This window comes from Phalacrocorax aristotelis, chromosome 4, assembly GCF_949628215.1.
Source record: "Phalacrocorax aristotelis chromosome 4, bGulAri2.1, whole genome shotgun sequence".
NCBI lineage: Eukaryota > Metazoa > Chordata > Aves > Suliformes > Phalacrocoracidae > Phalacrocorax > Phalacrocorax aristotelis.
Window position 1 is genome coordinate 68,437,351 of NC_134279.1, and position 13,505 is coordinate 68,450,855.

General features: G+C 35.6%; 1 protein-coding gene across 2 annotated transcripts in view; it reads left to right on the forward strand.

The window, feature by feature from the left end:
• Nucleotides 1-12,546, forward strand: part of RAB28 (RAB28, member RAS oncogene family) — a 68,554-nt gene extending 56,008 nt beyond the window's left edge. The window contains exons 5-7 of one of the 2 annotated variants that reach the window (XM_075091853.1): nt 1,282-1,385; nt 4,278-4,355; nt 11,550-12,546. In XM_075091853.1, coding sequence (XP_074947954.1) covers nt 1,282-1,385; nt 4,278-4,355; nt 11,550-11,642 — 275 coding nt within the window. In that variant the 3' untranslated portion in view covers nt 11,643-12,546. Of the gene's footprint in view, nt 1-1,281; nt 1,386-4,277; nt 4,356-10,536; nt 10,688-11,549 lie in introns of those variants that run through there. The other variant, XM_075091854.1, reaches the window with a different exon arrangement.
• The last annotated feature ends 959 nt before the right edge of the window (nt 12,547-13,505 follow it).

A 13,505-nucleotide genomic window follows, 5' to 3' on the forward strand; every position in this document is an offset into this window, starting at 1 on the left:
TGGATGATTTTAGGCCTGTTCTTATAAACAAGGCCTTACTGATGTACAAGGAACAGTAATATGTGGCAAAAACTCAACATTAACCAAGGTAAGCAGTATAAATGGGGTGTAGGAATCCCCTGTTAGACTAAAAATCTCCAAGAGAAAATCTCCAGAGCCTACAAATTAAAGACCTCCAATATCATTTTAAAATAAAGCCTTTTATGTAGTAGGAGAGCATTTTTTCAGCTGATAATCAAATGACACTATTATGCAGGCTTACTAGATTTGCAAATTTACAAGTTTTTACAAGTCAGTTGGGTCCCTTCCTCAGGAAATCAGTTTAAGTTTTTTTTTCCGGTATTGACTCAAAGAGCCTGGTTGTCCTTAAATCCTTCTGAATATATTTGCCTTATAATTTGACGGCATTGAGTCAACACCCTTATAGGAACAGTAATGCAATAAAAAGAGAAACTGTTCAATATAGGTTCCAGTTACCTTGGGATCAGATTTGGAGAAACTGGAATGTACACAATAAAACCTGTGCAAGACTTGAGTTCCATGTTGTTTTGGAAGCAACCAGTGCTTTTCAACATAAAATGCCATTTAAAAGTTTTGCTCTGCTTCCAGTGGTTGTAAAATGATAAAAATGAAAATACATATGACTCTTGAAGTATGCATTTTGCTGTTTTTAATTTTCTGAACTGTATCTGTGTGGAATTGAAAACTCCATGTACAAGTAACTAAGCATCAATTTTTTACTCAGTTAATTTTTTTTATTATAGTGAATGTTTTGGTCTACCATGTTCTGCAATAAAATTCTGTATAACTCATTTACATTTTTTACTTAGAAAAATATGTAGATTCAGATGTGCTTAGTGAACTCTATTTTGTATAAGTCTTTAGATTACACTGGAATCTCCAACATGCATCATGCTTGCAAACAAAGTGCTCCAAACTTAGTTCCGCCTCAGGTTTTTGTATGCATTTGGCAGTGAAGTTGTTACACATTGCTTGTGTGTATTTAAAAATAAATTTGTCTGTTATTTCAGATATGAATTTGTTGCATTTGATGGTATCATTTTACTTGTGGTTTCATTTTAGTTTTGCAAATAAAATTAATCTGAGGTGATTAGTTATTTTTATTTTGGCAGATGATTAGAAAAAGAAAGAAACTTGTATTTGCATACCTCTGTAAAGGAAAAGATTACATCTGATGTATTTCCGATGAATAATTGCTAAGACAGGTAACTAACTGAAGCTCCATTGTAGTAATTTTTCCTTTTTTCAACTTGTTTTTAGTTGACTTGGAGCATATGCGCACAGTGAAAGTTGACAAGCACCAACGATTTTGTCAGGAAAACAGTTTCAGTAGCCATTTCGTGTCGGCCAAGACAGGAGATTCTGTAAGTAAGAAAAAGAAAATCCTTGTAGATGTCTTTTTTTTAAAGAAAGCCATTGTTAGCAGCTTTATTATATTTCATGTATTGAACCATTGAGAACTTTGGCTGCTGCAGGCCCTTTTTGCCTAGGTGCTTGTGTGAAAAATAGATCTTTGTATAAGTGTGTATGTTCTTTATTAATTAACAGTGGCTTCTCATCTGATTTGCAGTTTGAGGTACAGATTTTAATATGGAAATGGTCTAGCTTACACATCAGCATGAGTACTGAGACCAGCTGAATCTCTGTTTGCTGTCAGCCTGTAGTTAAATGTATTCCTTCAATCCAGGTGGAGGCCCATCTATAGGCCATCAATATAGAAACTTTCAACAGTTGATAATGTCACAAGACCCTTTTGTGATCAAATTTTTAATATGGGTCCTGGGCCATGAGATACACTCCCTCTGCCGCTCCATTGAAATTTGAACGTTCTGATATTTGTAATGCTTTGCAGAGCACATTTTTTGAAAAATCTTTTGACTCTGAGCTAACTGGGTTATTTGTTATAGTTGGAAGCCTGTGGAAGAAAAGTTCATTTTCAGTTGACTGTATCAGTCAAATTAAATCACACTGTATGTTTTGCTTGACTTCCCTGACATGCCTAAAGACTTTATCATTCCCATAAAAGTCCTGTATCTGTCTCCTATTTATGACACCATAATTTACTTTATTTTTATGTTATTGAACAGTAAGACCATGTTCAATTCTATAGAACTATAATTCTGTAACATAAATAGAATAACTTGTTTTAAGGTCTTTGATTAAACTACATTGGACTGCCTAATTTTATAAGATAATAGTTATTCTGTAAAGTCTAACAATGCTGCTGTTACAAATGCAGTGAATCCTGATTCTCCTTATAGTTTGTGTTAAATCTTTGGCATAATTTTTTTTTTCCAAGTGTGAGAATTCAAGCTTGAATTTCTAGCATAATATGCTAGAAACAAGAAAAATTTTGTAATGCTTCTGTCAATGAAGTGTGCATCTGATCAAATTTATTCCTTTCTCAAGAAGACAACCGTTTTGTGGGATTTGGTAATAGGAAGAAAAAGCAGTTCTTCTTATAAGGTTGATATATTAAAGATTCCTTCATTGTTTGTAATGTTAATTACATCTTTTTAATTGATTAATGAATTACAGCAACATCCCACTCTATATACTGATTGTACTTTTTTTAACTTACTGTTTAGAAACAAAAGTAAATCTGAACATTTCTAGAAAACATTAACCAGAAATCTCTGTTTAAATATCCACTAACACAAGAAGGTATGAGATACAGTTTACAGTAGTTCATTTTTAGTTTCAGTATAGATTTGAATTAACTCTTTCACTGTTACCGCACACTGGCCTTTCAAAATCTTCATGTATTTGCATAGTTGTGCAGGAAAGAGGGTGTTTACCCTAAACAGTGATTTCAGAAGCAGCCATCCATTGCTACTGTGGATGCAGACTAGAGGACTCTTAAATACTCAGTTAAGATAATGGATTTGTTTTGTTTACCTCAGATCTTTCCAACAGACTTGTTTGCAAAAGATAATTTCATATACAGAGAAAGCCCAAAAGTCTCCTCAGAGGAGAAAAACTTCCATGAAAGATGTAGTATAGCTAACTGTCCCATCAAATTGCTAACTAAAGCACTGAATTCGCACCTGGTGCTCTGTGCACAAAGCGTCCTCATGGCTGGTGATCTAGCTCAGTACACTTGAGAGCCTGGTGTGGGTCTCTGGAAAAGGTAAGCCTGTCCAGGATTTCCTTTCTCGCTGTGTGGATGCTAGTAGAATAGATGAGTACTAGACACAGTAGTTGAGAGAAAGAGAAATTATTTTGGAAGCTACTGTGACTTGTTGGTTGTGCCACTAATTCGTTACTAATTTCCATGTCAGGTGTAAGAAGAGATTGTGTAAATGGTATTGTTTTGAATTTTCATTGAAAATGACTAAAAGCTTTTACACAGGCCTTACTTTTTGGGGGTGGCAGCTGCCTGATGAAAGGCAATGTTTGTCCATAGTTTAGATTGTGAGCTGAGTTAAATTATGTGGATGAAATATAAGGTGTAGCTTGATGGTAGAGTGTTCAGCAGCAGCGCGAGCTTTAGCTGCTCCTCTTTAACATCTGTTGTGTTCTTTAATCTCATCTAAAGTGTAGCTGCCTAAACAGTAAGATTGGTGGACTGGATTGAGATGAAGTAAAGGAGTTATCTAAAATAGCATTGCCACCCCATGTCATCTGTCAAACCATGTCCCAAGTCTAACTCTGCTAGGCTGGTGCGTGCTGTACACCAGCCATCTTGCTTGTTTCCTAGGTACTTGTGTTCAGTATAACGCACGTAATGTTTTGCAGGACTCTTCAGAACAAGTGTATCATTGCTTGGCTTTCATATTGTGAATGTTTTTAAATGTGTACAGTAGAGATTTTGGTGATGTTGATGCACAGTTCTGTTGTCCTCCATTTCAGAAGCCTCCATCTGTATTGCATGATACACTGGTAACATATTTTTGTGCTAAACATTAGTGAATACCCTTATTCATATTTTATAGCACTGAGAATAGTATTTGAGAGGTGGGTTGTGTAAAAGCTTGTTTAAACTTAGGTCTCCAGAGGCAGAGTAGAAGTGTTGCTTAACAATGCAGCATACTGTTCATTCCTTGTAGCATTGTTGAGCTGTTTTCTCCAATTTTTAAACAAAATTGAATGTGCCAGGTGAGGTTATTTTCAGATCTGTTTTGCGCAGGTCATAATTTTGTATATTTCATTGTTTACAGTTCAAGAATGGTTTGATATGTTTGAAAGAACCTCGGGGATGTCAGGGATGCCTGTTTTTAATCATTTAAATGCAATTTAATTTTTTTTTTCCATAGGTCTTCCTCTGTTTTCAGAGAATTGCTGCTGACATCCTTGGCATCAAATTAAACAAAGCAGAATTGGAACAGTCACAGGTAATTTTCCACAAATACATGTTTTTTCTTAGTATTTTATTTTGTATTGAAAAAATAATTGCAGATTAACAACTCTTTAACTGTTCTTTAAAGCAAGCTACATCTGTTGTTCTGAAGACAATTATTTACTTTCACAACAGCTTTTTAAAATATCATAATTCTTCATTCATCCATGATGATAAACTTGCTGAAACAAGAAAATGTATGTTCAAAAAATTAGGAAAAAACTTTAGTTTGAGAGTTGTTTGTTTAAAAATAGGACTTAAATTTTTTTTTAGAAATTAAAACCTCTATATGTACGCATATACAGGTACCACGGAAGACACTCTTATATATACATTGATTACTGTACATTGATGTTAGATACAGTTTTTATGATATTGTTCTTTTTTAATTCTTTACATATTTAACAATAAATTTCATTTTAGAACACTACAAATTTAAGTGATACAAGGCATAAGCTTCTGTGAGTGGAAATGTTCTACATCGATCTTCATTGTAATCGTGCAGGAAAAAATATTTGTCAGTCAGAGTCAGGAATTAACTATGTGAAATCCTGTGTTTGGTTAATCGCAGATTTTAGTTTTCATTGTGTGCCTGATAATACAGGACAAGAATTCTTTCCTCAGTAGTGGCAGTCTGCCTCAGGGAAGGAATATTGACTTTGTAGTCACTGTTTCCCATTTTATTCTGACGTGCAGATGAGAAATGAATCCTATTCTGGTTCAGCATGCCCGTTCTCAACAGCAGGCAGACCTGTAGAATCACGCGTTTGGGTAGCGATTATGGCTCCCTGGCATCTGCAATTATTTTCGCACTGTACCCGTACCAAGTAATCTCCCCCTAAGGAGCTGCATAGTTTCTGCCCTTGCATTTTCTGTTTTGTTCTTTGCGTTATGAGTGTTATCTTGGGGATTTTCTGCCATTTCCTCTGCAGTAAGAAAGGGCTGAGAGAGAGAAGAATGTTTCCCAGCAGTAAGTCAGAAGGTCATCAAGAAGGTTGTCCCCCATTCTCTTATATTGGTCAGGGATGAGAATATAGCAATTTCACTGTGAATACATGGCAAAACCCTGCTGCGTGTCCTGCTCTGAACTGTAGCAGAGCTTTGCTGCAGTTCATGCTGTTCAGTAATTGATGTATGTGAAACAGCTCTAATGAGAACACCGTTTTATGACGTTTTATGAATTGTTCAAATAAGCAATCAAGTAAGAGTTTTTCTAATATAACGCCTTTCCCTTACTACCCCCTTCCTAGTTCCTGCTTCTAAAAATATATTTCCTGCCAGGAAGACTGTATGCATAGGTTTAAACGAAAAAGATTTTATACAAACCCAGTTTCAGAAACCTCAAAAACAACGCTTATAGTACTGAGGCAACCCTCACTATATAACAATGTTTGAGATTACAATACACTTATTTTAAATTTACTTATTGAAGCAAAAGGTAGCTGTTCTAGTGGTGTAATATCCTGGAACTGCTAGTTACTACCGACATTAAAAAGAACCGCAAAATAAGTCAACAAGTTTATTTAAAAGAAAGGCAAAACATATCTTACATACAGCTTGGTCTCCTGCTTTTTGAAATATACAATAAATATGTAATTTCTGAAAGTGTTTTGCCACAGCAGTGTTTACAATCTGTATTGAAGTGGTTAACTAGAAAACTGTATTAGAAACAGTAAAATGCTAAAATATACTCGTAGTGCACACCTAACAAGCAAAGCTAAGGAGATTTGAAAAGCTGTAATTTATAGGTGGAGAAATATTGTGTCTTTTCAATGATGTGTTACTACTAAGGCATCATCCATCTATTGTTCTGAGCTCTATGGTTATTCGCGTATAAATAATTCAGCACATAAAGAGTTCTTTAATTTTTCTTTAGTTGTTTGGCTAGCACTGGAATATCGGTCTTAGACCTCTCGGTGCGGTGTGGTGTCGTGTTCTCGTAACTGAGGGGTAAGCTTGTAAACAGGTATGCAGATACCTTAAATTAAAAAGAGAATATGGGAAATGGGGTTGTACAGAAAATGGAGGCTTTCTACAGAAAGTGTCTATTTTTAGGCTGTTTTTAAAATAAGAAGCTCTATATAGCCCTGACTCAAGAGTACATAACTTTCTCTGTCAAATTGGTATCAGCTTTAAGTAGGCTTCTTCCTACCTTAGCATTGTAATTACAGTTCTTAATTTTGTTGAGCAGATCAATGGAATATGCAATACGTCAATCAAAGTCAGTATTACACAAATTGCAGTAGCAATAGCTTATAAATAGTTAATATGTATAAAATTAAATACTGTGACCAGCACAGTACTGTTATGTGAATACAAGTTTAGTGATTGAAAAAAAGGTAAAAAAGCCCCTGAAAAACCAAGAACAGCAACAAACCACCCAACAGCAATAGTAGAAACAAAGCCAGTAAATGGATTTGGACAGAAGAGAAACTTCACTGTCGCCATTCAGGTACAGCCCAAGTCACACTGTGCATGTAACTAAAGCTGGAAAGCAGCTGCCTGACTTTGCAAAGTTCTGCTAATCAAGCGTAGTTTTGATCTATTCCAAACAAGCAACAGTTCTTTGTCTTTGTTACCTGTAAGATGTTTGCTTCCTTTCAGAGTACTATTTTGGGCCATAGGAATTACCCACATTTAAGTCAGTGAGAAACCAATGGGAATCGTATTGGAGCGTCTGTTAGCTCTGCCTTAAGGTTCATTGTTTTACAGAACCGAATACCTTGGTCACTTCTGAAGACAGGAAAGGTAAAGTCTCTATGTAAAATAGCAGAAGGAAAACTTTAACCGCGATATCCTCAGGGAGATGAATAGAAGGGCATTTCTTGAGAGAAATTTGTTAGTCTGCAGTGGAAAAGACTAATTGAAGGAATTTATGCTGTTTCCCAAAAGCATGGAGCTGGTCTCCTGGCTGGAAGGAGGTGGTGTTAGATGATGCTGCCATTACTTGGTTTCTGGTTTACCACAGACTTTTTGTATGATGGGTAGAGGATCCTTAGTGTGGTGGTGGTGCCTTGGTTGGTTTGTTTTGTGTTCCCTCTCCCTGCCTGTAAAATGAGCAACAGTCTTCCTTCAGTTGTAGAACATTTACGTGAATATGTTCCTTAAAATTTTTATGCATTTAATACTCTAGCTATTGGACTATACAAGTAGATAGATAGATGGATGCTAGATAGATGCTATAAAGAAACAAACAGAAAAAATACAATAGTAAGTGCAACTAATCTTTAAATCAGTAAGTATTGCAAATGTTGACTTAGGTTTAATTTTTAAACAAAAATTAAAATACATTTTAGTTTTTACAAATGTGCACTATTTACATGCTGGATTATGTCTTTGAATTTTCCATATTTTGTGTAATGTGAGGTTTCCTCATTTTGAAAAATGAGAAGGTTGTTGCTTGTACATATTTGTCAGAGAACATCAGATGTCTTCATTCAGTCTAGATGGTAACAAAGTATAAGATGAAATACTGAGTTTGTGTAAAATGGCAACAGTGAAATGCTAGGTGTGAATTATATTTTATGACGCATTTCTTCATTATTACTGATTGTCTCATATTGAGAATACTCTTTAAAAATTATTTCTTGCATTTTTGATTTTTATGCCTGAAGATCATATTTCTTGTTTAAAATCACTTCTAATTGTCACAGTCACCAGGAAGATCTTAGAAGTAACTGACCCACAGGTGGTTAGAAATAAGTAAGAGGAATCCCAAACACATTATTTTAACTTGTATGAAGTTGCGGGGCTTGACTCATGACTTTAGAGCTTTGATAACTGGCAGAATTGCAGAAGCTCTTGTGAAAAGTGGATGGGGTTCTTGGTCCTCTTCAAATTAACAGCATAACTCATGTTAAATAACTGCAAGGAGAAGCCTTAGAGAATTACCATGCATTGTTTTAGAAACAGCTGCAGCAGTTTAAGATGTTAATGCAACCCAAGCTATTTGTTACTGCCCTTTTGCTGGAATTTATCACTCCCACAGCAGAAACAGAAAATGGAAGGCGATCATGTGCCTTGGCCACATCAGGGTGAAGTCGAGCAGCTTAGCTTAAACTGCTGCTGAAAGTTGTTTTTAAGTGAAGCTGCCAGAGTTTGTGCTGAAGCGGATGAGGTGCAAGTACACGTTACATTCCACCAGCTCTCCTTTGGCAGCAGTGATCTCCAGCAGAGGAATAGGACAGACATTTGGGGGTGGTAAGTTTTTAAACTATCTCAGCTAGAGCTACTAAGCCTTGTCTGTTAACATGCTGAGATGACCGTTAATCAAACCTTTATTTGGTCAAAACTGTGGTGAAACAAAGAACTAGATTACTCTTTATGTGTGACTGGAAAGTAGAGCATGTTTTTGAAGTGGAACAGTTCCAAAGTAAGAAAATTGCAGATTCTGACTTATTTTCAGTCCTCAGTGTACTCTCCCTCTTAAATCGCAAGGGTCTGATGAAATTTGAGGAAATAGCTCCTTTACTAATCAAATGTTTTTCTTTCTATATTTTTTACTTTCAACCATAGTGTAAAAACTGCATGGGGTATAGCTTTGTTCCATGGCGTTGGCAAAAGCTAGCATTTTTGTAAATGATGTATAGTTTTCTCTTTAACTAAATGCCAGTTCAGCAAACTAGGGTGTGTGTGCCAGCAAGAAAATGTTTGGCAGATAAGTCTGATTTGGAATTCAGAGCACCTGCACCAAGAAGGGTTATTTCTTTTACTGACAGTGGTTTGAACCATTGCAATTATATGACTGACATAGAAACTGATACAAAGAAGCCCAAGTTTTTAATTACTGTGAAGTTAATAAAAGAAATGTTGCAGTGGTATTTTTTTACTCTTATTTAGAGTAAATTCCTTTGGAAAATCCAAGTAATTTATGATAGTCAGTTTCTTGCTACAACGTGCCTAAGCATGGGTCACTCACATGCCTGTGTTTACAGGATGGGATTTAGACCAATGTTTTGAGGAACAATTAATTGCCCACTGATCGCAAGACTTTTTTCTCCCCCTCAGCTCTAGGCAAAAGATTGGTATGAAGAAACTAGGTCCTGTGAGGTCAGATAACACTGTTTAATGCTAAAACTCCTACTACTGCCTTACATGGGATTTGGCAACCTTTCCCTTGATAACATCAAACCAGGAGTCCAGTAAATCATGAGTGTTGTACACTAGATAAGATAATATGAATGTGATCAATTAAACTCAAGAAGAGTACATCAGCAGCTAATAAATCCAGATCCCTTACCAGCCAATTCAGTTATTGTTGCTTGTTTAACATATGGTTTTTATTTACAGAGGTAATCTTTAACATATACTGTTTATATATTCATATAATACATATAATAATATAGTTTCCTTTAAAATAATAATAATTATTCAATTATCCATTCATTTTAACCTTGAAAATAGGTTGCATAAAATTTGAATTATTTGGAAAAAAAAATTAAACTGGTTTAGGGTATTTTTTGTAGCAGACCTACCTCTTCTGTTAGTTCTTTGCTGAAATTGTTCTATGAATTTTACTCCCCTTTGCACGAACACTCTTATTAATAGTGAGAAAACTTTCAACAGTTTTGTTTGTCTTTAAGGGGAAAAATGAGAGCCTTTTATTTTATATGAACTAATGAAAAATCAAAGCTTTGCTGCACTTAGATGTGAGGTTGTTAATGTATGTCACTGTTTTTGATTATATATATTTAGCTGTAATGCGATAGTTATGTAATGGAAAAGATGTGTGTGTACATCTAATGCAGTTGTTAAAATTGTTGATAGGAAGCTGACTAATATTTAAGTACCCTAGTCTTAAAGGAACAGGCCTTTGTCATCTTCTCTTCCACTGAATTGCCTTCCTTTTTATTCTGTCCCTTCTTCTGCTTTAATACACTCTCGTTGATTGCATGTATGAATATTCCACTTCAGTGCTTTGAAAGGGCATGTCTTTGAAGCAGCTTGAGAAGCAGCCCTGATGCTGTCAGTGACACCTCCAGCTAGACATGTTGCTTTTGTGTCACCGTAAGGCCTATAAAGAACCGCATTTTTGCTTTGCTTCCACATAATCTTTTTATGTCATTCATTCATTCTTTTCAACTACTGATCAATCTCTCCATTTTTTTCTCCCTTCTCTTTTCTTTTTACATTCTTCTCCTTGCCCTCTATCCATTACGTTGATGCATGATTAACAGCATGTTGTCAGGGCAGAACTAGTGAAATATCCTGAAGAAGATAACCAATGTCACACCACTTCCAACTGCCAAAGCAAAGTCTGCTCAATGCAGTAGTTCAGGTATTGGTGGAAAACTTGGGGTTTTTTTCAGCCTACATTTCTTTTGTGTGAAGTAACAACTGTTAGTGTTATTGGAAAAATACATTTTTTTATCTGTGAGCACTTGTAATACCATATTAATTTGGAACTCTGTGTACAAGTATCTGGTGTTTCTAATAACCACATAGTTCATAGAAACTTTGAAATACTTCATGTTAATGTATTAGGAAGGTCCTTCAGTGCTGTATATCCAAAATGTTACATAGCTTCCTCAGATGAAAATGGGCACAAAATTGGAATCTCATTTCTTCTCCTCACGTAGGAGAGTCTTATCAGATGCTTTGTAAATAGAGTGGGTATTATCTGATGGATATGTATCAGAAAATAAATAGTTAAGGTATTCAGATGTTCTTTCTATGTTAATTTTGTCTTTAGTCAGTCTGCCTATCAGGTTTTGGTTTGTTTGTTTGTTTTTTTTTTAAGTATAGTTGCATTTGAAATTTGCTTTGAATTCTGCCCATATTTTCCTGTGCGCAAGTTTGTCCTTACTCCAAGCACTTCACAATTTCCAATTACAGCTTAGGCAATTATTCTTAAAGAATGCCATAGTCTTTGTGAACAGATTTTGTTTCATTATTTCCATTTAAAAAAAAAATTAATGGAAGTAAAGCTGTATGCATTGCTTTTGCAAAAAAGTCATGTTCCTTTTGTGGTGTTGTGAAAACCTACCAAGGCACTTCTGCTTAGTGTGAATAAAGTGGTATTTAAAACAAGAATTAGCACCTGATAAGACTTTCTATCAGGTAATGAAAAAAACCCCTATGTCTGTTTTGCCTCATTTTTTCTTGTCATATTAAAGTAAAATATCTGTTGAATGCTTTGCCAGCATGAAGGTATATTTTCTGATTGTTACTGTGTTTTCTTTTATGACAGAGGGTGGTGAAGGCAGATATTGTCAACTACAGTCAAGAGCCTGTGACAAGAACCGTTAATCCTCCTAGAAGCTCAATGTGTGCAGTTCAGTGACGATGCTGCTGCTCTCTGTTTTGATACCTTTGGTGGTCCTCTTACCTTGACACAAGCTCTGGGGTTACCAGGAACTTTGTTTTAAAAGTGACCATCGCAACAATGCAATTAGAGGTTTCCAAAGCATGTTGCACCATTGTACATTGAGAAGCAGCAGGCAGTTTTGTGACTGGACGAAATTCGAACACGAGACCACACACTTTGAAAAATTAAGATCTATATTCTTGTAAATTATCTTTAAATAAAGCAGCATAACTGTGTTTATATGTTTCCTCCTATCCATTTGACTGCTACCAGAATAAGAATGGATGAAGTCTGGCATTCAGGGTACTTTTAAAGATATCACCACGGAAGGGTGTTTTGCCAAAGCATTTTTAAAATTTTTTTCTCTTTTTTTTCTCCTGTGATCTGAACTAACACTTAGCAAAATGTAACTTGGAAAAGATACTGCTGGAATAATTTTAAGCAAGTAATATATTTATCTAGGTATAATTTGGAAAGTATTCAATTAATACATATATATAGTGCAAAATGTATAAATTGTATCCAGTAAGAAACAGTGCTTGAAATAAAACTGTAATATAAAAATAGTTACTTTTCTCAAGTCTGAAGTTGCCTCCATGGATGCTCTGAAAAAATGCAGTGGTTTTGTGTATTTTTATTACTACATCAGCATTAGTTCTTGCAGTAGTAGATATGCCCATGTGTCTTCATGAATATAGATGAACCTCAGTCAACAGTTTGGGCTGTAAATGTTGAGTGATATATTCAGCATGCATTAGAAACTGTTGATAGATCAGTTAGGATCAGTCATTTTTAATAACTAACGGAATGACTTTTGGCCTGGTACTCTTTTCTTTCTAGTTCAGAGTAAACAACAAATAAAAAGCTGTCTGCTCTGTGATCATCACATTTCTCCTCTGTTCCTTTTGTAGCAGTCTCTTTCAGACATGCAGTTCTCTGCTGGCACATCTGAGTAGAAAGCTAAGGGGAGGAAAAAAAAGCCAACCTGATTCCAAACTAGGAATCTTTTCCTGTTTTAACTCTAGAATCTGTTTTATGAAGTAGAACAAAACATTTGGAGATTTAGAAAATTAATGAGGCTGAGTGAAGGAAGCCTGCATGTCACAAGTGAAAATTAAAAGCTCTGTCAAGTGAGTGTTCCTTTTAAGCTGTTCAAGCAAGGGCTTAATAGTTGGGACTATTAAACGATTAATAGTTAAAATAGTTAAACTATTTTAACTGTGTTAAGAAAAGTGGATTGCAGATAGCAAAAATGTGTTATCTGTTATTATTTCTGTATATTCCAAATTCATTGAAAAGCTAAGTTCACTTCTAAACCATTCAACATGCAGCTTGTCACCTAGTTTTATAACTACATGATAATGACTTAGTGTTGTAATGCTTCATCATTCAAATGTGGGAAGTTCTAAGAAACAAGCTAAGATATTGAGAAATTATGCTACACTGAGGTAGGTGCGAATTTGCAGTAAATTATTTATTCTAGGGTTACAGTCTTGCCCCTGTCCCATGGAGTTCATGTGCCACGGCATAGCTTTGCCTTATAGTTAGATGCAACTGAAAGGTGACCTACCTTCTGCTACCACCAGATGTGAACTTCTGTTCAGTTTTTCTGAGGTAGCTGATAAGTTTACAAGTTTATGCCATCCAAAGCATGTAGTAAGTTTTTTTTTGAACCCTCACATTGCTTGGTGTGTTTGTGTCCTGAACTCTGCCCGTGCGCTCAAATATTCATGAGAACAGCCCCCGCTCTGAGGAGCCGAGCACGACCCGGCTCAGCTGGATGGCTAGAGCCATCTTTCTGTAGTGCATGGGAGTCAGCTTCCTAGTCCTGCTTTCCAA